This window comes from Cetorhinus maximus, chromosome 2, assembly GCF_964194155.1.
Source record: "Cetorhinus maximus chromosome 2, sCetMax3.hap1.1, whole genome shotgun sequence".
Taxonomy (NCBI): Eukaryota; Metazoa; Chordata; class Chondrichthyes; order Lamniformes; family Cetorhinidae; genus Cetorhinus; species Cetorhinus maximus.
In genome coordinates this window covers 69,691,608-69,719,260 of record NC_135880.1, presented here as the reverse complement: position 1 = coordinate 69,719,260, position 27,653 = coordinate 69,691,608, and the positions used below count along the sequence as shown (strand labels likewise).

Below are 27,653 nucleotides of genomic sequence, written 5' to 3'. Positions count from 1 at the left end.
GAACAAACTGTGATTTTCATCGAGAGCCAGGTAAATTTTATCTCGCTTCCACTGCTAAAAAGATGATTTTTAGTTGTAGAGCTACAGATTAATAGTTAAATTGACAACCTTTTATTATTTCCCCTTTGTTCATTGTTTATTAGATAGATCTACTCAGTATGACGTACCAGCACTTGTTAAAGACTGAAGATATATTGTGCAGCGGTATAAGGATAATTTCAGTAAGTTAACAATAACAAATGGTCAAGAATTTAGCACCTATTGTCCAGAGAAAATAACCAAAGAGCTGAAAAATTGAGAGTAAGAAGTAAACCCAAAAGCCTTAAAGTTTGGTCAGCCTTTATCAGATCATATTTATTCCATCTTGATAGCTTGACATGTGCCTCACAGCTATATAAAAGACTTTGAATTCGATCAAAGGTATGTCAGCAATGTTTTGTTCTTTTATCTATAAATTAGGAAATTACTATCCAAGGATGTTAAAAGGGATTTTTCAGAATCCATGGTATTTTGTAGACAGTAACTCAAAAGAAACAGGGCATGTTTCACATCCAGTGCACACCATTCATAATAAATACACTCAAACATTTCAATAATTCAAAAATATTTTTACCTTTACTACAATTGCTATAAGCTTGACTGTTCCATAGATTGGATTATTGAAACAAAGTTTGACAATTCAATAAATATCTGGTTAGGAATGGAATTGAGATTTATAGAGATATTGTATGAACAGACATTATCAAAAGCAAAACAATGGTTCCTGTACTGATGTGACCTCATCTGTAGAACTTTACCATAGGTCTTCTGTAAATCCAAGTGGATTGCCATCACCTACCAATTTTGTTTCCTCTTAAAAAAAAGTCTTGAATATTATTTCCAAAGATCTGTGAGCCACAACCTTTATTCCTAAATGTAATTTATTATGGATTTATGTACTTGTTAGATGGCCATTGACAATATCCTCCTGTAAAATGCTCAAGCACACTAAACTTTCTTTGTAACTAAGTTTTTAACAGGCATCTGAATGCATTAGATTCCAAGGAAGAATCTGGTTTACCTTAATCACAACCACTAAAAGCAGGATGAAATCACAAACCTATTTGGAAAACAAAACCATTATCCAAGCACGCTGTAGTGAAATTCCTATATTATCATATTAGGGCCAATGTTATGAAATCACATGCTCATAATTCCTCAATATGCTTGAGGTTCCATCCAAGGGTGCAATTGAATTAAACTGGCTCAACAGTATTATTCTAAGGCCTTTATTCCCCTGATTTTCTGGTGTATGGTTCCAAGAGTGCCAGCAGCTATTTAATTCCTCACTCAAGCACCTAGTCTTCACATGACGCTGGATAATATGTTGACAGGGTATTCTACCATGGACAGTAACATAGACCATTCAAACCCTATTCTCATCCAACATCCACGCATGTACACTAACCTGCAGAAATCAATGAATAGCAATCAGAGCTAGGAACTAATCCTCAAGTATTCCTTATTATACAAGGAAAAAAAAATCAAACAACTAGCACCCTTTAAAATGTGAGTCATGTGTTTATTATAGTCACCTGGTTTGTTTTTAAAATCCCAATTGCATCTAGTTTCTATTTTCAAAATCATGCCTTTTTCACACATTATGCTTTTACAATCACTCATTATGAAACACAAATTGATTACCCCAAAATTAAGCAGCTTTTTCACAGATTTTCCCTAAGCTTTGCAAACTAATAAGCACTATCCGCAATATGAGTCACCCAATCTGCAGAGCAACCCTTATTAAATTGTACAAATCTAGTTGCATTGCTGCAGTTTCTCAAGGTTTCAGTACAAAACGAAACTGGCATTTCCAAACTCTCTTACCGTCTATGAGTGCAAAATTAATTAAGCAGAAGATTCATGGTGAGTATGGTATTGTAAAATAAAAGATAAAATCTGCAAATATTATGCAGAAATGTTATGAAAGCAAAGTCTAACCCTATAGTAACGGCACTGACAATGCAAAACAGGTAATAATATTTAGGACACATCTTGTTTTAACAGCATTTCTCCATTATATACTCTTCTCTGCTGGATGTAAAAGCAAACCCTTTATTTCATTTCCCTCGAGACCAAAATCACTGGCCCATTGCCACAAAATACATTAGGTCCTGGCTTGATAGCTTAGATTCTGAGATAAATGTTTAACCACAAAATGCATGCAATGACACCCACAGTATGAATTCTAACAGAAAGGGACATAAATTGTAGCAGAACTGTAGAATAATTTTCAAGCAATATCATTATTATAGGACTCATTAGCAATTTCATAAAAAAGACCCCATTTCTATAAAAACATTTAATTTCCTACTGGAAATTTTAGCAAGTTATTGCAATATGTGAAACAATTGATTTTAATTTTGTAAACTTGAAAAACATAACTATCCGAATAAGAATGTGGTAAGTACACTAGAGAGAGATAAATGTTGAATTACAATGCTCAATTTATATCAAACCTACCATTACAGGTGTTACTCCAGGCATTCTAACTTCAAGTTTAAAGTTAGGAGAATTTGGTGAAATGTCTGGATGCCTGTTTTTGGGACAACCGGAGGGCAATGTCCATGGGCTTTGTTGATATCTAGGAAAAAATAAAATCATTTTAAAAACTATAGTTTCCCGTATTTCTTTAGAAAAACACTAATTTACATGTAATAGTCAAATGTACAGTTTCTAATTACAATGCACTATCCCATCTGACAGTAACTGAGAGAAAATTAGAACTTTAAGAATGATACGTATTACCATTCTCAAGAGACAATTTTGCACAGTAAATTTGTAAATTGCTAATGAACTATTGCAATGCTGAATACAATTGAATGCATTTATATTTATGTCAAAAAGGGTGAGCGTGCGAACTAATTAATTATATTAAAAAGGCAAAGATGATTTCATATTCATACCTACCTCTTTAAGAGAGACGTGCTTTCATGGCACATACAGTTGTTCTGAAGGATTAGAAATACCAATAGCACTTTGTTAATGAAACCAGCCATGTCCACTCTGCTACTTTGGTTCAGATCTTAGATGAAAAGCAGTGCAATTCTATCAGCTATAAATGTAAGACTCCTTCAGCAGCATGAATTCAGAGCTGGGGTATCAGCAGCACTGCAGACATAGCAATTGTCAGTCCATCAATCTCAGAGGTGGCGCACTGTAAATCAGCCAGGCGCATGAAGCTTCTTTGCTGTCTCTATTAGTGAACACTAAATTCTCAACCGCTCTTCTCATTTAGACATCTCATTCAGAATCCAGTGACAAAATAAATCTGAACTTCCCCAGAGGTTCAGACCCCTGTTTAAACGTGCACAGCTTCAGACTATAATTCTCCTCACAATTTATGATTGGCAGCACATAGAGCAGCTTCAGTCTTCATTCAGATGGAAACTGTTAAAAGAAAAACAGATAGCATATGACTAATACGTTACAGCATTAAACCTCAGCAAATCCCTGCTGAGGCTCTTTATTATTTTATTTTGAAAAGCTACAGCTCAAACCTAGTGTTGCTTGACTTGAAGTGATCTTTGGATTCTATTCTGACCACTGTCATTTTGTGACAATATATTGTAAGCCCTTTCAAAGAACACCCAATACAATGCCAAAGATATCAGCCGAGGGTGCCTACAAAACAGCACACGAATCTAAAAAGATAAACCTGCAAAGTAAAAATTGTAATTTCTTGGTCAATCTCACTTCAATTTGGGTTGGCTTTTACAATAAAACTTCAACTGCCACAATGCTCCTTATTCACAGATGATGTTCCTTGTTCACAATTTATATACCTCCTAGTGACTAATACTTACAGCATTCCACCTCCAGAATGAAAACAGGTTTTATTTCCATTATAAAACACCTTCACTTAAATAGATAGACAATCACACCTAGCAGTTTCTCTCCTATAGTTATTTCATTGCAATTCCAAGCAATGCTACCAACTTACCAGATCTAAGCAAATTTATAAAAGAAAAAAGCTTAAAGTATCCTTTAAGCAGCATGACCTATAAAGGAATATATTCATTGCAAAGAGAAGCCATTGCTGGAGATTTTCTGACTACACTTGGTTAAGACAAGAACCAAGCTGAAGGCAGTCCCAGTTAGCTGAACAACAGGCACTGGAGGAGAATGGTGCAGACAACCTTGTCAAAGGCTGCATAGAGATCAAGAGAGACAATGCACCACAGTCACAGTGAATGTCATTTGTGACCTTGATTTTGGCCATTTGGTGTTGTGGCGAGGATGGAAACCTGACTGGACAGGTTCAAAGATGGAAATGCAGGTAAAATAGGTCAGGATTTATGTATGCAACATTCAAAGAATTTGGAAAATAAAGAAAAATTGGAGATGGGGCTGTAATTTGCAAGTACAGAGGTGAACAGGCCATTTTTTTAAAAAAAGAAAAGGTCAGTGTAAAAGTGGTGAAAGGACTGTACTTGAGATGGACCCATTTAACAATGTCAGCTGGAATATGGGCTAGAAAGAGAAGTTGGTAAATGAGGTAAGGAAGCAGGACATGGGTCTCATGGGCAAGATTAACTTGGAGAAGGCATGGGGAAAATGGGAGTTAAATCAGAGAAAATCACAAGGTCAGAGCTGGTGGTGGGCTTGGGAGCAGGAGGGATGTTTGTTCTTGGTGGGAAAGGATAAGATGGGGAGGCTACAGAGGCAGCTGAATGTATGACCCAGTGACAAAGAAATCATTTTGCTGTTGAAGGTGAAGATGGAGGGAACAGGGTATAGAGCTTTAATGATGACCATCATAATGAAGAATAGAAGCCAGGGGTTATTTTTGCTCTCCGGGCTGATTGTGGTAGGAGAGAAAGAGGTCTCAAGAGTGAAATCTCGAGTCCAATCAAATCTAGTAATGGATTGCTAAACAAATCATGCTTCATTGGGCTTCAGGGAGCGATGATGAGAACCATATCAGACAAACAACCAGGATGGGATAGTGTAAAGGCTTACCCAGAGGCCAGAACATCAAAGGTGGAGGTGAGAGAGTGGGTGAGGAAATTGGCAGCTGCAGAAGTATCACTGCTAGTGGAAGGCCAAAGCTAGGCAATTGGGAATTTAAAATCAAAATTGTAAATTACTGGGAAAAAGTTTTTTTCCAGGGACAGACTCAGAAGGAAATGGGAGTTGGGAGCAGATGTGGGTGGTGAGGGTTGTAATGAAGTGGTCAGACCTGGATGATCCTGTCAACAGAGTAGCTCAAATTTCAAGAAGCTGCCATGCAGTGGGTAGTGAGATACCAATGGATATTAACAAGGGATTGGGAATGACAGCTGGTGTGAAGATACACACACTTTATGGCATGACATCTAACTGGATAAAATCAACTGGCTGAATAACAATAGTAATAGAATGTGGAATATTCTGAATTCGCTGGAAGCAGGTGATGAAACTTTTCACCTTATGGAAAATTGAGGTTTACAAACAAATTGGTTCAAAACTAACAAATGTTTACAGTTCATCAAATTGGAATGGAGGGAATTTAAATAGAAAGATAATCTAAATTGTTGATTTAGATGTTTCAGGCAGGATAGAGAGGGATGTAGAAGAGGTGGGGGAGTTGCACCTCTGGTTAAGGAGAATATCACAGCTGTACGACAGGAGGACACCGCGGAGGGCTCATGCAGCGAGGCAATATGGGTAGAGCTCCGGAATAGGAAGGGTGCAGTCACAATGTTGGGGGTTTACTATAGGCCTCCCAATGGCCGGCGGGAGATTGAGGAACAGTTATGTAGGCAGATTTTGGAAAGATGTAAAAGCAATAGGGTTGTTGTAGTGGGTGATTTTAACTTTCCCTATATTGACTGGGAATCAATTAGTGCTAGGGGTTTGGATGGTGCAGAATTTGTAAGGTGCATCCAGGAGGGCTTCATGAGACAATATGTAGATAGTCCAACTAGGGAAGGGGCAATACTGGACCTGGTATTAGGGAATGAACCCAGCCAGGTGGTCGAAGTTTCATTAGGGGAGCATTTCAGGAAAAGTGACCATAATTCAGTAAGTTTCAAGGTACTGGTGGATAAGGATAACAGGTGTCCTTGGGTTAAGGTGCTTAATTGGGGGAAGGCTAATTATAACAATATTAGGCAGGAACTGAGGAATCTAGACTGGAGGTGAATGTTTGAGGGCAAATCAACAACTGACATGGGGTGCTTTCAAACGTCAGTTGATAAGAATTCAGGACCGGCATGTTCCTGCTAGGATGAAGGATAAGTATGGTAAGTTTCAGGAACCTTGGATAACGAAGGATATTGTGAGATTAGTCAAAAAGAAAAGGGAAGCATTCATAAGGGCTAGAAGGCTGGGAACAGATGAAGCCCATGGAGAATGTAAAGAAAGTAGGAAGAAACTTAAGCAAGGAGTCAGGAGGGCTAAAAGAGGTCATGAAAAGTCATTGGCAACCAGGATTAAGGAAAATCCCAAGGCCTTTTATACATATGTAAAAAGCAAGAGGGTAGCCAGGGAAATGGTAGGCCCACTCAGGGACAGAGGTGGGAATCTGTGTGTGGAGCCAGAAGAAATGGGAGAGATACTAAATGAGTACTTCTCATCAGTATTCACCAAAGAGAAGGACTTAGCTGCCGATTTGTCTAGGGAAGAGTGTGTAGATAGCCTGGATCATGTTAAGATCAAAAAAGAGGTATTAGGTGTCTTGAAGAATGTTAAGGTGGATAAGACCCCAGGGCCAGGTGGGATCGACCCCAGAGTACTGAGGGAGGCAAGGGAGAAGATTGCTGGGGCCTTGACAGAAATTTTTGTATCCTCAATGGCTATGGGTGAGGTCCCAGAGGACTGGAGAATGGCCAATGTTGTTCCATTGTTTAAGAAGGGTAGCAGGGATTATCCAGGAAATTACAGGCCGGTGAGCCTTACGTCAGTGATAGGGAAATTATTGGAGAAGATTCTTCGTGACAGGATTTACTACTATTTGGAAGCAAACGGGCGTATTAATGAGAGGCAGCATGGTTTTGTGAAGAGGAGGTCGTGTCTCACTAACTTCATCGAGTTTTTTGAGGAAGTGACAAAGATGATCGACGATGGAAGGGCAGTGGATGTTATCTACATGGATTTCAGTAAGGCCTTTGACAAAGTCCCTCATGGCAGACTGGTACAGACGGTAAAGTCGCATGGGATCAGAGGTGAGATGGCAAGATGGATACAGAATTGGCTTGGTCATAGAAGACACAGAGGGTAGCAGTGCTTTTCTGAATGGAGAGCTGTGACTAGTGGTGTTCCGCAGGGATCAGTGCTGGGACTTTGCTGTTTGTAGTATACGTAAATGATTTGGAGGAAAATGTAACTGGGCTAATTAGTAAGTTTGCAGACGACACTAAGATTGGAGGAGTTGCAAATAGTGAAGAGGATTGTCAAAGGATACAACAGGATATAGATCGGTTGGAGACTTGGGCGGAGAAATGGCAGATGGAGTTTAATCCGGACAAATGCGAGGTAAGGCATTTTGGAAGGTCTCATACAGGTAGGAATTATACAGTAAATGGCAGAACCCTTAAGTGCATTGACAGGCAGAGGGATCTGGGTGTACAGGTCCACAGGTCACTGAAAGTGGCAACGCAGGTGGATAAGGTAGTCAGGAAGGCATATGGCATGCTTGCCTTCATCGGCAGGGGTATTGAGTATAAAAGCTGGGAAGTCATGCTGCAGCTGTATAGAACCTTGTTTAGGCCACACTTGGAATATTGCGTGCAATTCTGGTCGCCACATTACCAGAAGGATATGGAGGCGTTGGAGAGGGTGCAGAGGAGGTTTACCAGGATGCTGCCTGGTCTGGAGGTTATTAGCTATGAGGAGAGGTTGGAGAAACTCGGATTGTTCTCACTAGAACAACGGAGATTGAGGGGCGACTTGATGGAAGTTTACAAAATTATGAGTGGCATGGACAGAGTAGATAGTCAGAAGCTTTTTCCCAGGGTGGAAGAGTCAATTACTAGGGGACATAGATTTAAGGTGAGAGAAAACTTTAGTGGAGATGTGTGGGGCAAGTATTTTACGCAGAGGGTAGTGAGTGTCTGGAATTCGCTGCCAGAGGAGGTGGTGGAAGCAGGTACGATAGTGGTGTTTAAGAGACAGCTTGACAAATACATGAATAGGATGGGAATAGAGGGATACAGACCCCGGAAGTGCAAAACGTCTTAGTTTGACAGGCAATATGATTGGCACAGGCTTGGAAGGCCGAAGGGCCTGTTCCTGTGCTGTACTTTTCTTTGTTCTTTGTTCTTGTTAAAAATCGTTTTAAAAATGAAGAATTAGATTTTGGGACTGTATTTTATAAATTGCAGAGTTTGAATATTCTAATTTAAGCACCAAGAGCTCCAAAATAGAAAAAAATCATTACAATCATTATGAGCCCAATGTCAGTATATATAGAAAAACATATCAAGCAGAAAAAGTTATTCATGCACAAGGCATTATTAATACATGATACACATCGACTTCGACAACAAAGAAAATCTCAAAAGTGAAGCAGGTAAACTATTAATTTTAATGGGACAGTAACACAAACTTGTCAGTGTTGAGAATCTAGGGTCCCATTTTAGACTGAAATCCTAAAACATCAATCTTCAGAAATTACTAATATATAAAAAGTATGCAAAGAAATGCATAAGTTATGAAAAAACTTAAAGAATGGAATGTCTACAAGGCATCCAGTCAGATAGAATGCAGCCCAGAATACTTAAGAAAATGATAGATGAAAATAGGCAAAGCTCTGATTAACTTATCTTCATAAGAGTTCCATAAACATTCGAGAAGCAACATCTGAGGAATGAAAAACAGCAAATCTGGTCCCAACATTCTTAAAAGGAGAGATAAAAATTGAAATCATAGACCAATTAGCCTATCAACTTGTTTGAAAGTATTAATAAGGATGCTGTTAATACTCCCTCATCTAAATAACTGAGACTGCAAGGAGTTTGACACATAGGTTTGGAAACAATAAGCCATGCCTAATTAAAAATGTTAGAATGATTCAAGGTGGTACCTAAATTACTGAACAAAGGCTACTTAGTGCATATGATTTACACAAACTCTAAGGTGATGTTTGGTATTTATGACTTTTAAAGATTAAGTATGGAACCAATGGTAAGTTAATTATCTAGAATTAAAACAGGTCAGCTGCAAAAGGTTACCATCAGAATAAGGGGTGGGGGGCTGGGGAGGGGGGAGATGGGAGGGTGGGGTAGAGGGGCGGGAGGGGCAGGTGGGGGGAGGGGTAGAGGGGGGCAGGTGGGGGAAGGGGGTGGGAGATGGGGGATGGGAGTGTGGTGAGGTGGGGGTGGGGGGGGTTATTGGGGGATGAGGTGTGACGGGGATGGTGTGGGGGGGGAAGAGTTTGGTGGGGGGGGGGAAGAGTTTGGTGGGGGGGGGGAAGAGTTTGGTGGGGGGGGGAAGAGTTTGGTGGGGGGGGAAGAGTTTGGTGGGGGGGGGGAAGAGTTTGGTGGGGGGGGGAAGAGTTTGGTGGGGGGGGGGAAGAGTTTGGTTGGGGGGGGGAAGAGTTTGGTGGGGGGGGGGAAGAGTTTGGTGGGGGGGGGAAGAGTTTGGTGGGGGGGGGAAGAGTTTGGTGGGGGGGGGGAAGAGTTTGGTGGGGGGGGGGGAAGAGTTTGGTGGGGGGGGGGGAAGAGTTTGGTGGGGGGGGGGAAGAGTTTGGTGGGGGGGGGGAAGAGTTTGGTGGTGGGGGGGGAAGAGTTTGGTGGGGGGGAAAGAGTTTGGTGGGGGGGTAGGGTTTGGTTGGGGAGGGGAAAGGGTTTGGTGGGGGGGAGAAAGAGTTTTTTGGGGGGACAGGGAGAGTTTAGTTGGGGAAAGAATTTGGGGTGAAAATTTTGGGATGGGGGGGGAAGGGGAAAGACGAGAAGGATGTACTTGTTTCCTTTTTCTATCTTTCTCACCCCATAGAAATCAGTTCTTGCTCTACTACAGGGAAAGGAGCTAGCTGTTTGGTGAGTGAGTATCTGGTAAGTTCTATTCTAACCCTAAGGTTTAAAATAGTACACAAATTGGCGGTAAAGCTAATAAAATATATAAGCAAGCAGCATAAATAAGTGATTAATATAATTATGGCAATTATTTAAAACACATTAAGGATGGCAGGACAGATGATGTGTAAAGGCTGCAGCTTGTGGCAGCTCCTAGATATGATTGTAATCCAGGGCAAACATGTCTGCAGTAAATGTTTGCGGCTTGAGGAACTTCAGCTCAGTGTCATTGAGCTGGAGGCTGAGCTGCAGGCTCTGCGACACATCAGGGAGGGGTAAAGTTCCCTGGATGCTTTAAATCAGAAGGCAGGCACACCACTTAGGATAGGATCTTCTGATTTGGTCAGTGGCCAGGGACAGCAGGGTGTGACTGTGAGTGAGGTAGGTAAGGGGACCCAGAGGGCAGGAGTGTGAGCCTCTGCAATTGTAAAATAGGTTTGAGGTTCTCTTAGCTTGTTTGGATGGGAGCAGGGGCTGCGAAGTGGATGAGCAAACTCACCATGGCATTATGGTACTAAAAGCTACAAAAGTTGGGGGAGTGCAAAAAGGAATGTAGTGGTAGTAGAGAACAGTATAGCGAGAGGGATTGAGGTAGAGTCGGGTCTAGCGCACAGTTCACACATGCGTGCAAAAGAGCACTTCAATCTCCGAGGCACGGAGCTGCCTCAGGGAGATTGAAGCGCTTTTTAAAATAATTAATAATGACATTAAAAATTTAATGAAACATGTCCCCTCATGTGACCGTGTCATATGAGATGGGTCATGTTTTTAGTGGCAAAAGAAAGTTTTTATTTAATTTGTATTAACTTTAGGAAACCTCATCCCGCTTGTGGATGAAGTTTCCTAAAAAATGTAAAGGCAGCTTGGCCTTTTCGCCTGCCCGCCAACCATAAGGTTGGACGGGCAGCATAAAATTCAACTTTATTACCTTGTTAATGGCCTTAATAGACCTTTCAATTATCGGCGGGCGCGCAGCTAACTCTGGCATGCGCCTGCCGAACGAAATATCGCACAAGATCACGATGACGTCAGGACGCACGCCTGACGTCATCACGCGTCATTTTACATTCCGGCGTGTCGGACGCGCACCCACACGCTGAATGTAAAATTCTGGCCTACGGGCCTGTGTGGAGAAAGCTCTCCTGAAGGATATAAGAAGGGAAGCTAGGTTTGAAATGCTAAATAGGTAAACATGGGGGAAGTTTTAGAATGTGAGGTGTAAAGGGAACATGCGCATTTTTAAATAGACCAGAGTAGCTTGAATTCAAAAGACGGGGTGAAATGTTACACCTAGCCAGAAGAAGCTAAGAAACAGTGTGTTTATTTTTCCCAAAGATTATGGTAAAATTAGTACCATGATAGATTTTTATTATTAGGGAGGTAAAGTGCAAAGAAACAATGGGAATTTGCATTCAAAGGAGAAAATATGTATAAAGGAGAGAAGGCTGTGTAGAAGGGAAGGAATTCTAAGATCTAACAAGTGTGAAAAGCCTTCAGCATCTAAGCCTCAAGCTGCTGTCTACAAAGAACTGAAGGTGAGAAAAACTCACTTTGAATTTGACTGTTCAGGGTATCATGTTACTTTGCCTGTGTCTTTCAAAATCTATGTGTCTTACTGTTGCCTTGATGGAGGTGTAACTGGGAGTCAGATTAATGAGGGGATTTAGAAGTTATTATAGTAGTAATTTGTAGATATATGTCTACTTCAAATCTTTTTCTTTTAATAAATAGTTAATTTAGTTTTGTAAGAAATCTATAAGACTCGGTGGTTTTATTACTACTGAATTCAAGGCACGCATCTCGAAATATACAAATTGCAAAACAGTTGTGGCAGTTGTTTTAAGTTTCCCTTTGGGATTTGAGCAGCTCAGCATTTACCATCGGCTGTGCCATAACATCCCATCTTGGTCCAACAGCTGTACAATGGCTTTTGTAAATGTTTAACTGAGCATTGGGTGAAAGAAGCCAGTTGTGTAGCTCAGTGCAATAAATGACAGTTCCTCTAATTTTTGTGCAGACATATGTTCTTCTGAATTATACTGCAGTTGCAATTTATGTGGCCATTTGTGCAGGATTAGCTTTTCGCTGCATTTCACTCTGTTCTCGATTGTGTTTATGTGCATGCTGAACATTTATTCGCGGGGTAACTCAGGAAGACATGTGTGCAAAGATGAGTGCAGCTGAAGGCTTCCTAATAGTTGAGTGAGGAGTCGTTCTGTAATATTGAAGACAATGATACACTCTTGCTTCCACAACTTGCCCTCAGCTCGTTACATTCTACTTCTCTTCAATGCACACTTACTAACCATACACAAGGGCTTGTGAAACAATAATGTGGGTTCTTTATTTTCACTGAGAGCTAAGTATAGTGCATCTGACTTCCACCACTGCTACTTATAGATTGACTACAAGTCATGGGACTACTCCATTACATTCTGACGAGGTAGTCATGATTGACAGTAGTTTAAGATATGCATATACCTTAAAGGTACATGCACATTATATTACATCCCCTTTTCTAACTAAAGGTTTTACCTTTAAAGAATCAACCTATTTACATGAAAGCAAGAGAAAATAGCATTGTGTCTGAATGTACTTTAACACAAAGCAGTAAATTTATAAGTCTCTGAAAATATTGGCGGTGTGCTTATCCATTCAACTTTTGTAATGGTGACCTATGCTGGAGGCTGCTCTACGTTTTCAGAGTGTTGGTTAGGGTACTTTGGTTGTGTTGCATCTTAGACTGTGGGCAGAATTTAGCCCTCGATGGGCAAGTGGGCCCTACCGGCTCGGCGGCGGGTGGGCAGCTGACCCCCACTGCTGAAATGGGGCCAGCTGCCATTTTGAGTGGGCAGCACGATTAAGGCCCACCCAGCAGCCTGCCTGACCAGCAGCGCTATGCGCTTCCTGTGCGGTGGGGGGAATCCCCAACTGTCAAAGTGCGCTCTTTTGTGCATGTGCGCGAAAGAGCGCATTGCTCCCTGAGGCAAAGTGCTGTCTCAGGGAGTTTACTGACAGGTCAGAAAAGTCAAAAAATAGAGAAATATTAAAATTATTAACATGTCCCCCTCATGTAACAGCTGATTTCACGTTCCTGAAGATTTAAAGAGACTGGGATGACGTCGGGGGTTCCTCCCAACGTCATCCCGTGTCATTTTCCCCTCAGCGAGTGGGCCCCGCCCCCAAATCGCTGAGGGGAAAATCCTTCAGTGTGTTCTAGTCACAATATACCTGGTGTTTCTGGTTGTGGTATTGTTCTGATTTAGCATCTGTTTTGTAGCATTGTCATGCTATACGGTGTTTGCACTGATACGACCTTGGTACTGGGCATATGCTGATGATTTCTACTGCATTCCAGGTGCCATCAGTTGGGTGTTGTGCTCAAACTTTCTGTCCGATGTTCAGGCTGGGTAATTCGTTACCCGCATGCTGGTCGTGGACATCTTTAATCTTCCCCCGTTTTTCAAGTAATGCATCTCATACACCTGGGAGTATCAATGAATGATGACTGTGAAGGCTTGTCCGTACTTGTCTACTGGATAGCATTGGTTCTGCAGTATGAAGTTTGTAAGTTCAGAATGGGTGTACATATTCGGTTCAAACAGTGTCGTGTAGCCTTTTGGCTGATGATCTGAATTGTAGTGTTGGGTGGACTACTCCCAGTGTAAATACAAGGGGCAGAATTCTTACTTCGATTGGCGGGCGGGCCCCACTGGCTCGGTGGTGGGCGGGCAGCCGAACCCTGCCGCCGAAACGGGGCCCGTCGCCATTTTGAGTGGGCGGGCTAATTAAGGCCCGCCCAGCGGCCTGCCCAAGGGGGGGAGGGATTCCCCATCTGTCAAAGTGCGCTCTTTCACGCATGCGCGCAAAAGAGCGCACTGCTCCCTGAGGCAAAGTCCTGTCTCAGGGAGATTCGTGAGAGGTAAGTAAACTCTAAAAATAGATAAAATATTAAAATTATTAACATGTCCCCCTCATGTGACAATGTCACACAAGATGGGACATGTTAATAATAAACACACAAAATTTATTAAATTTTTAAAAAACGGACATGAAACTTCATCCCGCAGTGGATGAAATTTCATTAATAATCTGCAGCCCGTTAGGGCTCCTGGACTGCCCGCCAGCCTTAAGGTTGGCCGGGCAGGGTGTTTAATAAGGTTAAATAGCCTGTCAATGGCCTTAATTGGCCATTGACAGGTCGGCGGGCGGACAGCTGATTTCGCTGTCCGCCTGCCTTCGTGAATATTTAAAGGGACCGGGATGACGTCGGGGTGTCCTCCCAACGTCATCCCGTGTCATTTTCCCTTCGGCAAGCGGGGCCCACCCCCAAATCGCGAGGGGAAAATCCTGGCCAAGGTTTCTGATGGTGCACCTTGTGTCTCTGGTCCTCGTCATTGTCTTGATGATACCAAGGATGGTGACCAAAGACAGGTCCTTGCACACTGGTTGGCCTGTGATCACTGGACCCGTGGTGTCCACGATATAAAATATCTGGGGTAATCAGGGTGGGTTGTTGTAATTCGTAAAAGATGGAGGGGTGGCTCTGTTAATTAATTATGGTAATAGCGCATTAGAGAGAGATGACCTAAGTTCAGGAAACCAGGATGTAGAAGTGGTTTGGGTCGAGATGAGAAATGAGAAATGCAAGAAGTCACCTGTGGGAGTGGCGTACAGGCCCCCTAATTATAACTATCCAGTAGGACAGAGTATAAAAGAAGGGATAATGGGAGCTTGCCAGAAAGGTGCAGCAATAATCATTGGGGATTTTAATCTACAAAAAGACTGAAAAAATCAGATGGGCAAAGATAGCGTAGATGAGGAGTTCATAGAATGTTTTTGGGATAGTTTCTTAGAACAGCACGTTCTGGAGCCAACCAGACAGCAGGCTATACTAGATCTGGTGTTAAGCAACAAGGTAGGATTAATTGATAACCTCAGTGAAGGCACCCCTAGGTATTTTATATTCATTTTGAGGAAGAAACAAGTGCATTCAAGACTGTATTTTAAACTTAAATAAGGGCAATTATGAGGGCATGAAAGCAGAGCTAGCTAAAACGAACTGGAAAATTAGGTTAAGGGATAGGTCAATAGAGGTTCAGTGGCAGACATTTAAAGACATTTCAGAATACAGAAAATAGATACATTCCAATGAGAAAGAAAAATTCCAAGGTGGGGGGGTGGGGGCACCATCTATTGTTGACTAAGAAAGTCAAAGACAGTATCAAACTTAAAGAAAAAACAGATAGGGGAGAATTTTCCCCCCATCCCCTCAGGGAGATTAGTTTAAGTTTTAAAAAGCTGAAAAAAAAGAAAAAATTTTAAGACATGTCCCCTCATGTGACAGCATCATGTGAGCTGGGACATCTCAATGAATTTTTAAAAAATTTTTATTCAATTTGTAAACACTTCATGAAACCTCAACCCGCCCATGGATGAGGTTCCATGAAAAATGCGAAGGCCGCCTGGGCTCTTCGCCTGCCCACCAACCTTAAAGGTTGGACGGGCAGCTCAGTTTATTGGTTTAATTAGATTTTAAATTGTCTTAATAGGCCTTTGACAGTTCGGCAGACACACAGCCGACTTGGCTGTGCATCCGCTGAACTGAAAATCTAAATGACATGCAGTGACATCGGGATGCATGCCCGACGTCACCCCGCGTCATTTTACGCCTCAGCAAGTGGGCCCCGCCCACGCTCACCGAGCCAAAAATTCTGGCCATAATTATGCAAAGATGGGTGGCACGTCAGAAGATTGAAAAGACTAAAAGATTAATAGGGAAAAATTAGAGTACGAGAGAAAGCTAGCCAGTAACAAAGATGGATCTATAGATATTTAAAAAAGAGTTAACAAAGTGAGCGTAGGTTCTCTAGAAAGTGCATCTGGAGAACTGATTATGGAAAAATAGGGAGATGGTGGATGAATTAAACAGGTATTTTGCTTTGGTCGTCACTATAGAGGACACAAGTAGCATCCTGGAAATCACGGTAAATCAGGAAATGGAAGGGAGGGAGGAAATCAGGAAAATTACAATTGCCAGGGAAGTGGTATTAAACAAATTGTTGGAGCTGCGGGCTGACAAATCCCCATGTCCGGATGGACTTAACCCTAAGGTCTTGAAAGAAGTGGCGAGTGAGATAGTTGATGCACTGGTTTTAATTTTCCAAAATTCCCTAGATTCGGCTAAGGTTCCATTAGATTGGAAAATAGCAAATGTAGCTCCTTTATTCAAAAAGGGAGGGAGACAGAAAGCAGGAAACTATAGGCCGGTTAGCCTAACATCTGTCATAGGGAAAATGTTAGAAGTTTTTATTAAAGATGCTATAGTAGGGCACTTAGAAAAATTCAACACAATCAGACAGAGTCAACAAGGTTTTGTAAAAGGGAAATCATGTTTAACCAATTTATTGGAGTTCTTTGAAGGAGTCACATGTGCTGTGGATGAAGGGGAACCAGTGGATGCACTAGTAGATTTCCAGAAGGCATTTGATGAAGTGCCACATCAAAAGTTATTGCAGAAAATAAAGGCTCATGGTGTAGGGGAGGACATATTGGCATGGATGGAAGATTGGCTAGCTAACAGGAAGCAGAAAGTTAACATAAATGCGTCTTTTACTGGTTAGCAGGATGCGATGGAGTGGTGTGCCACAGGGATCAGTGCTGGGGCCTCAACTTTTTACCATTGATATAAATGACTTGGATGAAGGGACCAAAGGAATGGTTGCTGAATTTGCTGACAACACAAAGGTAGGTTGGAAAGTAAATTGTGAAGAGGATGTAAGGAGGCTACAAAGTGACATAGATAGGTTAAACGAGTAGGCAAAGATCTGGAAAGTGGTGTAATGTGGGCAAATGTGAAATCATTCATTTTGGCAGAAAGAATAAAAAAGAAGCTTATTGCCTAAATGGTGAGAGATTGCAGAGTTCTGAGACTCAGAGGGATCTGGATGTCCTAGTGCATGAATCACAAAAGATTAGTATGCAGGTACAACAGGTAATAGAAAAGCTAATAGAATGTTATCATTTACTGTGAGGGGAATTGATTACAAATGTAGTTATAAGTTATGCTTCAGTTGTACAGGGCACTGGTGAGACTACATCTGGAGTAGTGTGTACAGTATAGGTCTCCTTATTCAAGGAAAGATGTAAATGCGTTAGAAGCAGTTCAGAGAAGGTTTACTAGACCATTACCAGGAATGGGCAGGTGTCTTATGAGGAAAGGCTGGACAGGTTAGGCTTGTATCCATTGAAATTTAGAAGAGTAAGGGGCGACTTAATTGAAACCTTCAAGATTCTGAGAGGTCTTGACAGGGTGGATGTGGAGAGGATGTTTCCTCTTGTGGGAGAATATAGAACTAGGGGTCACGGTTTATAAATAAGGGGCCGCTCATGTAAGACAGAGATGAGAAATTTTTTCTTTGAGGGTTGTGAGTCTTTGGAACTCTTCCTCAAAAGGCGGTGGAAGCAGAGTCTTTGAATATTTTTAAGGCAGAGCTAGATCGATTCTTGATTAACAAGGGGGTGAAAGGTTATTGGGGGTAGGCAGGAATGTGGGGTTGAGGTTACATACAGATCCGCCATAATCGTGTTGAATGGCGGAGCAGGGTCGAGGGGCCGAGTGGCCTACTCCTGCTCCTAATTCGTATGTTCGTATGATACTATATATAAAAAATATAATGTACATTAGATATTAATATATCACAATGAAAGTTAATTAAATTGGTAATAATTAGCATTGTATCTAATTGACAAATAAGGGACATGAACAATCAAGAAGATGGGCTAAGAAAGAGCAAGATAGATTTTAAGAGGTAAATGTGCAATGTTGAGTTAATTGATAATTGTTAGGATTAGGTCATATGAAACTCGGTCTTATCACTATTTAACAAGCAGGATACTGTTGAGTTTACTCCAGCAGTATCAGGGCACAAAAGCTCTGCAGCAAAATACTTCAAAATAACAAATATTGGAGAGGGATATTACCTGGTTAGCAGCAAAGTTCTACCCAATACAGAAATGCAGAGGAAAGTTGAACATACTATGTTGTTGAGCAGTAGGGTGCATGCCCATACCAATTTCTCAGCAATGTGACTTCTTAATCTCAGGAAATTTTTGAACAACTGATTTAGGATTTACATTATAATAACATAACATTAGATTTGACAAAATGTCTGCACTTAAAATGTTATTTTGCCTTTTTTCTCCAGTGGTGTTGCATCATATGCTGAGTATTTCCAACATTTTCTATTTTTTGTTGTCACACAGATGCAACAGGTTACTCACTGACAAAATTCTGGGAATGCATATCGGGATATAGGGTTGATATAATATGAAACACTGATATATCTTTCATTTTAGATGCTGATCCCCTTGCTGCACAATTCCAGTACCTTTTGATTTCAGTTTTCCTGCAATATCCCAGTTCTTATTCTCTCTACTAAATGATGTAGCCCATTTTTTCCACATGCAAAAATAAATACCTTAAACTTCAGATTCATTTCAGAATCAGTTTCTTATCATACGTTGGATCCCAGCTAAAATTAATGCAGCCAAAGCATTGGTAAACACAAAACTATATTTTCGCTTAGATTACTACCTGAGCCAAAGCAAATTGGAATTGGGTATGTAAGGTTAGAGAGTTAATTGCGTCACTCAAAGATTGGTATGGGAGAAGTGGGTTTTGATTCGTGAGGCAATGGCACCAATATCGGGGAAAGTGGGAACTGTACTACTGCAGCAGTCTTCACCTGAATCGCGCTGGGACCAATATTCTGCCAAGAGGGCAATAGAGAAGGCTTTAAACTAAATAGTGGGGGCAAGGGATCAGATGAGAGAAGGTGTAATAAGTTAAAAGCAGAGGACAATGTGAGACAGCAAGGTAGAAATAAGGAAATTGATAATCTGAGTGTGGCAGGAAGGGACAGAGGGTACCAATCTAAGAGAATGCCAGAAAATAAGGTTAGAGGTTGCGAAAATAATAAAAAGGCTGAATTTATGGCACTCTATGAATGCACACAGCATTCACAACAAGGTAGATGAATGATGGCACAAATGGAAGTAAACAGGAATAATCTAATTGCCATTATGGAGACATGGCTGCAGGTGACCAAGGTTGGGAACTGAATGTTCAAGGGTATTTGACATTTATGAAGGATAGGAAAAAAGGAGAAGGGTGTAGGCTGTTAATAAAGGATGAGATCAGTACACTAGTGAGAGGATCTTAGATTGGAAAATCAAGATGTAGCATCAGTTTAGGTGCAGCTAAGAAACAGCAAGGGGCAACAAACATTCGTAGAAGTTGTTTCTAGGCCACCAAACAGTAGTGGTAATATAGGGCATGGTATTAATCAGGAAATTAGAGGTGCACCCAACAAGAGTAATATAGGAATCATGGAGGACTTCAATTCACATCTCGACGCGGTAAACCTAATTAGTACTAATGCTGTGGAGGACAAATTTCTTGAATGTATACTAGATAATTTTCTAGAGCAGTTTGTTGAGGAACCAAATGAAGAACAGGGTACTTTAGATTTAGTACAGTGCAATGCGAAAGAGATAATTAATATTCTCGTTGTAAAGGAGCCACTAGGGAAGAGTGACTATAATATGATAGAATTTTACAATAAATTTGAAAGTGATGGTAGTTCAATCTGAATCTAGGGTCTTAAATCTGAACAAAGGTATGAGGGCAAATTAGCTGTGATGGATTGGGAAACTACGTCAAAAGGTATGATGATAGACAGGCAATGACTAGCATTTAAAGAATTAATGTGTGGTTTGCAACAAATTTACATTCCTTTGAGGAACAAAAACCCAGCAAGAAAGGCGAACCAAACATGGCCAACAAGAGAAATTAAAGATTCTATCAGATCAATGGAAGAGACTTATAAAGTTGCCAAAAAAAGAGGCCTGAAGATTGGGAGCATTTTAGAATTCAGCAAAGGAGGACCAAGAAACTGATAGAAAGAGAAAATAGAATATAAAAGTAAACTAGTGAGAAACGTAAAAACAGACTGTAAAAGCATCTATATAGGTATGTAAAAAGGAAAAGATTAGCAAAGTCAAATCTGGGCCCATTACAGGCACAGCCAGGAGAATTTATAATGGGGAATAAAGAAATGGTAGAGAAACTAAACAAATACCTTAAAGTTAAAAAGTAGTACTGGAGAAATTTCTAGGTCTGAAAGTTGATAAATCTCCTGAACCCGATGATCTACATCCCAGACTGTTGAAAGAGGTGGCTGGAGAGTTGGTGGATACATTGATGGTCATCTGTCTAAATTCTATACATTCTGGAACAGTTCCTGCAAATTAGAAGGCAGCAAATGTAATCCCACTGTTTAAGAAAGGAGGGAGAGAGAAAACAGAGAACTACAACCTCATAGCATCCGGGAGGGCGGCGGGGTGGGGGGGTGGGGAACATCAGAAATAGAAAAATGCTACAATCTATTATAGAGGATGTGATAACTAGACACTTAGAAAATAATGGTCAGATTGGGTACAGTCAACATGGATTTATGAAAGGGGGATCATGTTTCAAGCCTTGTTTTTGAGGATGGCAGAATAGATAAGGGGGAACCAGTCAATGTGGTGTATTTGGATTTTCAGAAGCCTTTTGTTAAGGTCCCACACAGGAGATTAGTAAGCAAAATTAGAGCTCAGGGAATTGAGGTAATATACTGGCATGGATTGAGAATTGCTCAATGGCCAAAAAACAGTAGAAATAAACGTGTCATTCTCAGGTTGGCAGGCTGTGAAGAGTGGCGTACTGCAGGAATCAGTGCTAGGGCCCCACCTATTCACAAATATATCAATGATTTGGATGTGCAGACCAAATGTAATATTTCCAAATTTGCTGATGAGACAAAACTAGGCAGGAATGAAAGTTTTGAGGAGTTTGCAAAGAAGCCTCGAGGGAATTTCGGCAGGCTAAGTGAGTGGGCAAGAACATGGCAGATGTAACATGGAAAAATGCAGAATATTTCTTAAATGGCGAGAGATTGGAAAGTGTTGATGTCCAAAGGGACCTGGGTGTTTTTGTCAATAAGTCACTGGAAGCTACCATGCAGGTGCAGCAGCAAGCAATTAGGAAGGCAAATGTTATATTGGCTTTAATGGCAGGAGAATTTGAGTACAGTAGTAAAGAAGTCTTGCTGCAATTGTATAGAGCCTTGGTGAGACAACACCTGGAGTATTGTGTGCAGTTTTTGTCTCCTTACCTAAGGAAGGATATACTTGCCATAGAGAGTGTGCAATGAAGGTTCACCAGACTGATCCCTGGGAGTCAGAATTGTCCTATGAGGCGAGATTGAGGAGACTGGGCCTATATTCTTTAGAATTAAGGATGAGAGGTGATCTTATTGAAGCATACAAAATTCTTACAAGGCTCAACAGAGGAGATGTAGAAAGGATGTTTTCCTCTGGCTAGGTGTCGGGGTGGGGGGGGGGGGGGAGGTCTAGAGCCAAAGGACACAGTTTCAGGATAAGAGGTAGACCTTTTAGGACTGAGATGAGGAGGAATTTCATCACTGATGGTGATGAATCTTTGGAATTCTCTACCCCAAAGGGCTGTGGAAGCTCAGTCATCGAGTATGTTCAAGACAGAGATTGAAAGGTTTCTAGATATCTAAGATATGGGGATCGTGTAGTAAAATGACACTGAAGAAGATCAGCCATGATCTAGTTGAATAGCAGAGCAGGCTCGAGTGACCGAATGACCTACTCCTGCTCCTATTTCCTATGTTCTAATTCCTTCACATCCATCCTAAAGTGTGGTGACCAGAGCTGGACACAATGCTCCAGTTCAGGCTGAACCAGCCTTTTGTATAAGTTCACCCTAACTTCTTAGATTTTGTCGTCTGCCTCTCCTTATAAAGCCCAGGATCTCAAATGCCTTATTAACCACATTCTCAATCTGCCCTGCCACCTTCAGTGACTTGTGCACATTTATCCCCAGGTCTCTTTGTTCCTGTATCCCCTTTAGTATTCTGCCCTTAAGTTGATATTGGTCATTTGTCCTACCAAAATGAATATATATATATATATATATATATATATATATATACACACCGGTTTTCGCTTGTATTATTAACCTGACACCTGTCATACACACCTTTCTTCTGGTTCATCTTACTCTCTCTCTCTCTTTTGTCATCCAGGGAGCTCTAGCTTTGATTGCCCTACCTTTTTCCCTCATGGGAATGCACTTAAACTGTACTCAAACCATCCGCTCTTATTGTTCTGTTAGTTTTGCCTGCCAATTTTTGATTCCAACATTCCTGGGCCACATCTGTTCTCACCCTACAGAAATTAGCTATGTAGTTTTACTTTAGAATTCTCTGCCATAGCTAAACCAAACAAATGATACTATGATCACTCTTCCCTAAACATTCCCCTACTGATACTAGGTCCACTTCCTTTCCTGGGACCAAATACAACAATGCTTCCTTTCTCATTGGGCTGGTAATATAGTGATCAAGAAAATTTCTCCTGAACACACTTCAAAAATTCTTCCCCTTCTCTGCATTATCCCTGATATGTTCCAGTTTATATTAGGATAATTGAAATCCCCCTATTACTACTACTAGATAGTTTTCCCTTGCAAATTTGTACCTCTATATCTTTCCCATTATTTGGTGCCTATACAATAGTACTGTAATGGTATTGTTTCTTAACTCTAACCAAATAAATCCTGCCCCTGATCCTTCTAGGGCATGCTCTCTCTCCAGCATTGTAATATTCTCCTTAATTAATACTGACACTCCTCCTCCTTTCTTTCATTCCCTATCTTTCCTGAAAATCTTCTATCTAGAATATTTATGACACAGCCCTGCCCTTGATTAAGCCAGGTCTCCATTAACACATGATATTCCCATGTGGTTATCTGCACCTGCAGCTCACCAGCCTTATATACCATGCTTTATGTATTTACATACATGCACTGTAAACCTAATTTAGACTTTTGTGCATTCTCCCTCACTCTAACCCCTCCTAATACCTCACTCCAGCACAATCTGTTTCTCAGAATCCTTTGTGATCTTTTTCCTCCTTTGCGGCTTTCTAGTTCCCATCCCCATGCTAAGTTAGTTTAAACTCAAAATTAACTAATATAGTGTGGAGTGTCGTTCCTTCAGGTTTTAATTGTTGTTGGAGATCTTTAAAATAATAATAATTTTAAAAAAATTTTCTTCCCATTCCTCCTTTACTTCTCAATTTCTCTTTCTGTATCTGATTTGGCTTTGAATTCATCAACTCTAATTTACTCTTCCTTTTCAGTTCTTGCTATTCATTTCACAATCATATGTTCCTAATCCTTCAATCTGATTGGTTGAAGGTTCAACCTGATTCAATCTGAATGAAGTGTATAGTTATTTGCTCTATTTCCCTCATTCAGGTCCCAGAAGCCATTTCCTTTACTGCAACATCATCAGTTTGCACATTCAGCAGCTGCCATTCAAAAAATTTAAAAACCTAAATGTGCAAGGACTAGTCTAATTAACTGCAGACATTTTAGATACACCTGTAAAGCAAATTATGGCCCATTATATTTTAAGACCACACCACATCAATTCAGGCCAATGTCTTGTACAATTATATGCATCTTAAATGTACCATGTACAATGTTTGGTGCTCAGTATCTATCATTCCACAACAAAATCAACCATTGCGAAGGAGCAGTCCCTCTATTTTTGTAAGCATCTCAACTGAAGAGATTCAATGATATGTGTACAGTGTTGGATTTAACATGCAAAGAAGGAAATCTTGTAGTTTGATACTACACCATAAGCTGCTCAACAAATATTTCAAGGTTGCTACAACAACTGGAATTAACTTCTGCGTGCAAAAAAAAAATCTCTAGTCTGTATGAAATTATGTGTTTCGAAAGATTTTAATGTTAATATTGTCCTAAACATTTCCCCTTTAATCATAACTGCGCTCTCAACTTCATTGTTCAAAGTTTTTAAATTGCGACGAAGCCCAAATACAAGCTCAATAACTCCAATAATATATAATTTGCTCCTGCTCGACATTAACAAAAGAATTGTTGTAAATAATTAGATTTTGAGTAGCATTCGAGGTAGTAGTAATAGAGGACTCTTTCAAAGAGGAAGAGAACCTGGCTAGATGTAAGTTATTCTGTTGACAACTGGTAATCAAATTATATTCAATTCTAATAGTTGGCATAATGCCCATGCCTCCTGCATGTAGAAAGATATCAGCTTGGTGTCTAGGATCTTGTGGTGAGAGCAATTTCCAATTGCATTACTCACTGGGGCAACTTTGAAATCTCAGTTGGTAACGTCAGATTCAATTCTCAGTTTGAGTTAGTTGATCTCAGCAGGGTATAAGAGTGGAGATAGCATTCCTGGGACTGCAAAGGAAAACTAGCCAATGTCACAACAGCACAAGAAATAGGTACAGAAATAGACCATATGGCCTTTCGAACTTGCTCCACCATTCAACACAATCATGGCTGATCTTGGGCTTCAACTCCACTTCCCTGCCTGTTCCCCTGATCCCTTGAATCCCTGAGAGACCAAAAATCTGTCTACCCCAGCCTTAAATGTATTCAATGATGGAGCACCACAACCCTCTGGACAGAGAATTCCAAAGGTTCACAACCCTTGGAGTGAAGTAATTTGCCCTCATCTCAGTCCTAAATGACCAGCCCCTTATCCTGAGACTTTGCCCCCGCATTTTAGGTTCCCTGACCAGAAGAAACAATCTCTCAACATCTACCATATTAAGCATGGGGAGGTGATGGCGTAGTGGTATTGTCGCTGGACTAGTAATCCAAAGGCCCACGGTAATGCTCTGGGGACCTGGGTTTGAATCCTGCCATGGCAGATGGTGGAATTTGAATTCAATTTTTAAAAAAAATCTGGGAATAAAAAGTCTAATGATTGTCAATTGTTATAAAAACCCATCTGGTTCACTAATGTCCCTTTAGGGAAGGAAATCTGCTCTCCTTACCTGGTCTGGCCTACATGTGACACCAGCTGAGGTCGGCTCTTAAATGCCCTCTGAACAGGGGCAATTAGGGATGGGCAATAAATGCTTGCCTAGCCAACGATGCCCACATCCAATGAATAAAAAAAAACCTCCTTCAGAATCTTGTACATTCTTATAAACTCAAGAGAAAATAGACCAAAGTCTCTCATCACCGGACAACCCCTCATCCCAGGAACCAATTTAGTTGTCTTAAATGTGGACACCAAAACTGCCCCTGCTACCAATCGTTACTCATTGAGCCCTGTTATAATGTGGGGGTATGTGTAAGGCAAAGGCATAATTCAGTTTGGTTCACAGGATCATGACAACGCAAGAGGCCATTCAGCCCATCATGACTCCTCTGATTCTCTCAATGAGCAATTCACTTAATGTCATTATCCCGTCTTCTCTGTAACCCTGCTCATTATTCCTTTTCAGATAACAGTCTAATTCCCTTATTAAATGCTTCAATTGAACCGGCCTCCACCACACCCTCAGGCAGTGCATTCCAGACCTGAACCACTCACTGCGTGAAAAGCTTTTTCCTCATATCCCTTTCGCTCCTTTTGCCAATTACTTTAACTCTGTGCCACGTGCCTTCTCATTCTCAATTCTTTCACGACTGGGAACAGTTTCTCCCTATCTACTCTGTCCAGACCCCTCATGATTTTGAATGCCTCTATCTAATCTCCTCTCAGCATTTATTTCTCCAAGGAAAACAGTTCGAAGTTATCAACTTCTGGTTGTAGTCTGTCTAGTTGCTAAATGGGTTTGTTGAAGTATCAGCAGGAGTCCTGTGTGAAAAGTACACCCCTCTCCCACCAGCAGGAATTATCCACTGCGTAGGACACAAGGCAAAGAAAGACAAGTGCCATTCTCACTATTACAAATATTTGGTTTATGATTGATTTGCAGTTAGTTAGACTGAAGCACAATACAAACAGCATTTACAGTGCTGCTATTATTCCCCCTTTCCCAGGAATGAGGATGAGAAAAGAAAAATAAATATTATTCCTACACAGTGCCACTTTTATTGCACACATGGAAAGGCTAAGTAGAAAATACCTCCGAATGATGAAAGTTAAATAAAAATATCTTCATGCGTCACGTTCAAACTCACTACTCATGACAACTTTTTGACGCCTTCAAAAATACCAGCAGAAATAGAACAAACAGCTGATTTGAAGTCCCAGATAGCAGGCCCATGCTGATCCACAACCCCAACAACATTCACACACAAGCACCTAACACCAATATAACATTAACCAAATCACAGTGAAATATTCTTTCAAGCTCAGGGACAAATTTACAGGAGGGCCCTCGATTGTTAATTTAATATTAATTATGTTTCATTGTAGGCAGTTGGAAGGAATTAACTGGGGATTCACTTGTGCCCCATAAATAAATGCTGGAAAACAGTGATTGTAAGGTTAGGAGGTGCTTGTTTGTAATCTGTAACTGTGTAAATAAATGCTTATAAAAATATGTAAAGATTGGTAACAGTTACATCCTTTACCAACTGGACCATAAAATTATGAACTAAGAGAAATTGATGTTAACTCAAAACACTTACCCATTACTTGGAGAACACCACAGATCCTGGTATAATAGGTAATATAATACGCAACTCATAAACCAAGAATCTAAATGGGTCCAAGAGCAAAGGGATCTCGGAGTACAAATACACAAATCACAGCAAGCAGTGATGCAAATTAATAAAGTCATTTAAAATAACAGACAAGGAGCTAAAGTTTATTTCTAGAAAGGCAAAATTGAAAAGTAGATGAGTTATGCTAAACTTGTGGTTAGTGCTTCAAGTGTAGTCTATGTACCAATGTACACTCCTGATCACCATATTATAGAAAGAATGTAGAGGCACTGGAGAGGGTACATAAAGAGGTTTACACAGATGATACTAGAACTTCAAGATTATACTTATAAGGAAAGGATGAACAGGCTGATTCTCTTTTCTCCTGAAAAAAGCAGCTCAGGGTAACCTAATATTATTAAAATTATGAAAGGTTTTGACAGAGTAGACATAGGGAGAGTGTGTTTCTGCATATGGGGAAAAAGCCACCTATATCAGATACTAACTAAGAAATCAAATACTCTGGGGACACAAGTTCAAATCCCACTGTGGTACCAGGTGGAATTTAAATTCAGTTAATACATTTGGAATTGGAAGCTAGTCCCAGTAATGATGACCATGAAACTATCATCCATTACTATAAAAACCTAACTGGTTCACAGATGTCTTTTAGGGAAGGAAATCTGCAGTCCTTAACTGGTCAGGCCAACAGATAAAAGCAAAATACTGAGGGTGCTGGAAATCTGAAATAAAAACAGAAAATGCTGGAAAAAATCAGCAAGTCTGACAGCATATGTGGAGAGAGAAACAGAGTTAATGTTTCAAGTCTGCATGACCCTTCTTCAGGGCAAAAGAGAGGTAGCTGTGTGATGAAATTTATACTGTTCAAGGGGAAGAGCAGGTGAAGCTGGAAAGAAGGCCAGCGATAGGTGGGGACCGAGGAGAGATTGATAAAGATGTCATGGACGAAAAGTCAAAGGGAGTGTTAATGGTAGCGGTGAGGGCAAGCTAAAGGAGGTGTTGATAGTGGCATAAAG

At 40.7% G+C, this 27,653-nt stretch overlaps 1 protein-coding gene across 3 annotated transcripts in view; it reads right to left on the bottom strand.

Moving 5' to 3' along the window:
- pam (peptidylglycine alpha-amidating monooxygenase) overlaps nucleotides 1–27,653 on the bottom strand; it is a 353,785-nt gene that overhangs the window by 250,021 nt on the left and 76,111 nt on the right. Inside the window, exons 1-3 of one of the 3 annotated variants that reach the window (XM_078565966.1) lie at nucleotides 20,180–20,329; nucleotides 2,950–3,429; nucleotides 2,503–2,623 (exon numbers count right to left, since the gene is read on the bottom strand). In XM_078565966.1, the coding sequence (XP_078422092.1) occupies nucleotides 2,503–2,623; nucleotides 2,950–3,038 (210 nt within the window). In that variant the 5' untranslated portion in view covers nucleotides 3,039–3,429; nucleotides 20,180–20,329. Of the gene's footprint in view, nucleotides 1–2,502; nucleotides 2,624–2,949; nucleotides 3,430–20,179; nucleotides 20,330–27,653 lie in introns of those variants that run through there. The other 2 variants (XM_078565978.1, XM_078565974.1) reach the window with 2 other exon arrangements.